The sequence below is a fragment of the Penaeus monodon genome, chromosome 15, assembly GCF_015228065.2.
Source record: "Penaeus monodon isolate SGIC_2016 chromosome 15, NSTDA_Pmon_1, whole genome shotgun sequence".
Lineage (NCBI taxonomy): Eukaryota > Metazoa > Arthropoda > Malacostraca > Decapoda > Penaeidae > Penaeus > Penaeus monodon.
In genome coordinates, this window is record NC_051400.1 from 34,943,266 (window position 1) to 34,943,714 (window position 449).

The 449-nt window shown below is 42.8% G+C and overlaps 1 protein-coding gene across 1 annotated transcript in view; it reads right to left on the reverse strand.

Moving 5' to 3' along the window:
- The window catches only part of LOC119581980, a 1,870-nt gene extending 1,551 nt beyond the window's left edge, over positions 1-319 (reverse strand). Inside the window, exon 1 of the mRNA XM_037930169.1 lies at positions 60-319. Within this exon, the coding sequence (XP_037786097.1) occupies positions 60-108 (49 nt within the window). The 5' untranslated portion in view covers positions 109-319. The remainder of the gene's footprint in view (positions 1-59) is intronic.
- Positions 320-449: the final 130 nt, after the last annotated feature.

Below are 449 nucleotides of genomic sequence, written 5' to 3' on the forward strand. Positions count from 1 at the left end.
GGTAACAACACCAAAAGCAGTGCCCCTTCACGCCCCCAGGGACACTCACGCCCACTCACCCGAGAGGCAGCACCCGCACCCGCCGCCCACGCAGTACTTCATGACCATCCTCGAGCAGCCCTTGGTATCGCTGCTACAACTTCCTCCCAAAGACGAGCATTTCTTTCCTTGTTGGCATCGCTCGAGCTTCGTGACGTCTCTCTTGCTCTCTTTGATATCCACGGTCTGTTTTTTCTTCCTTTTCTTCTTTTTCTTCTTCTCCGTCTTCTTTTCATTTTTGTTCTTTTCTTTCTCGTTTTCGTTCTTCTTCTTTTTTCTTCTTTTTCTTCTTTTTCTTCTTTACCTTGTCTTTAGTTTCAGGATTTTTCTTATTGTTACTTCCTTTGCTTGTTTCTTTTATTTTCTCATTTTTGTTTTTTTCTAAATCTTTGTTTGTATAGTTGTCTCCT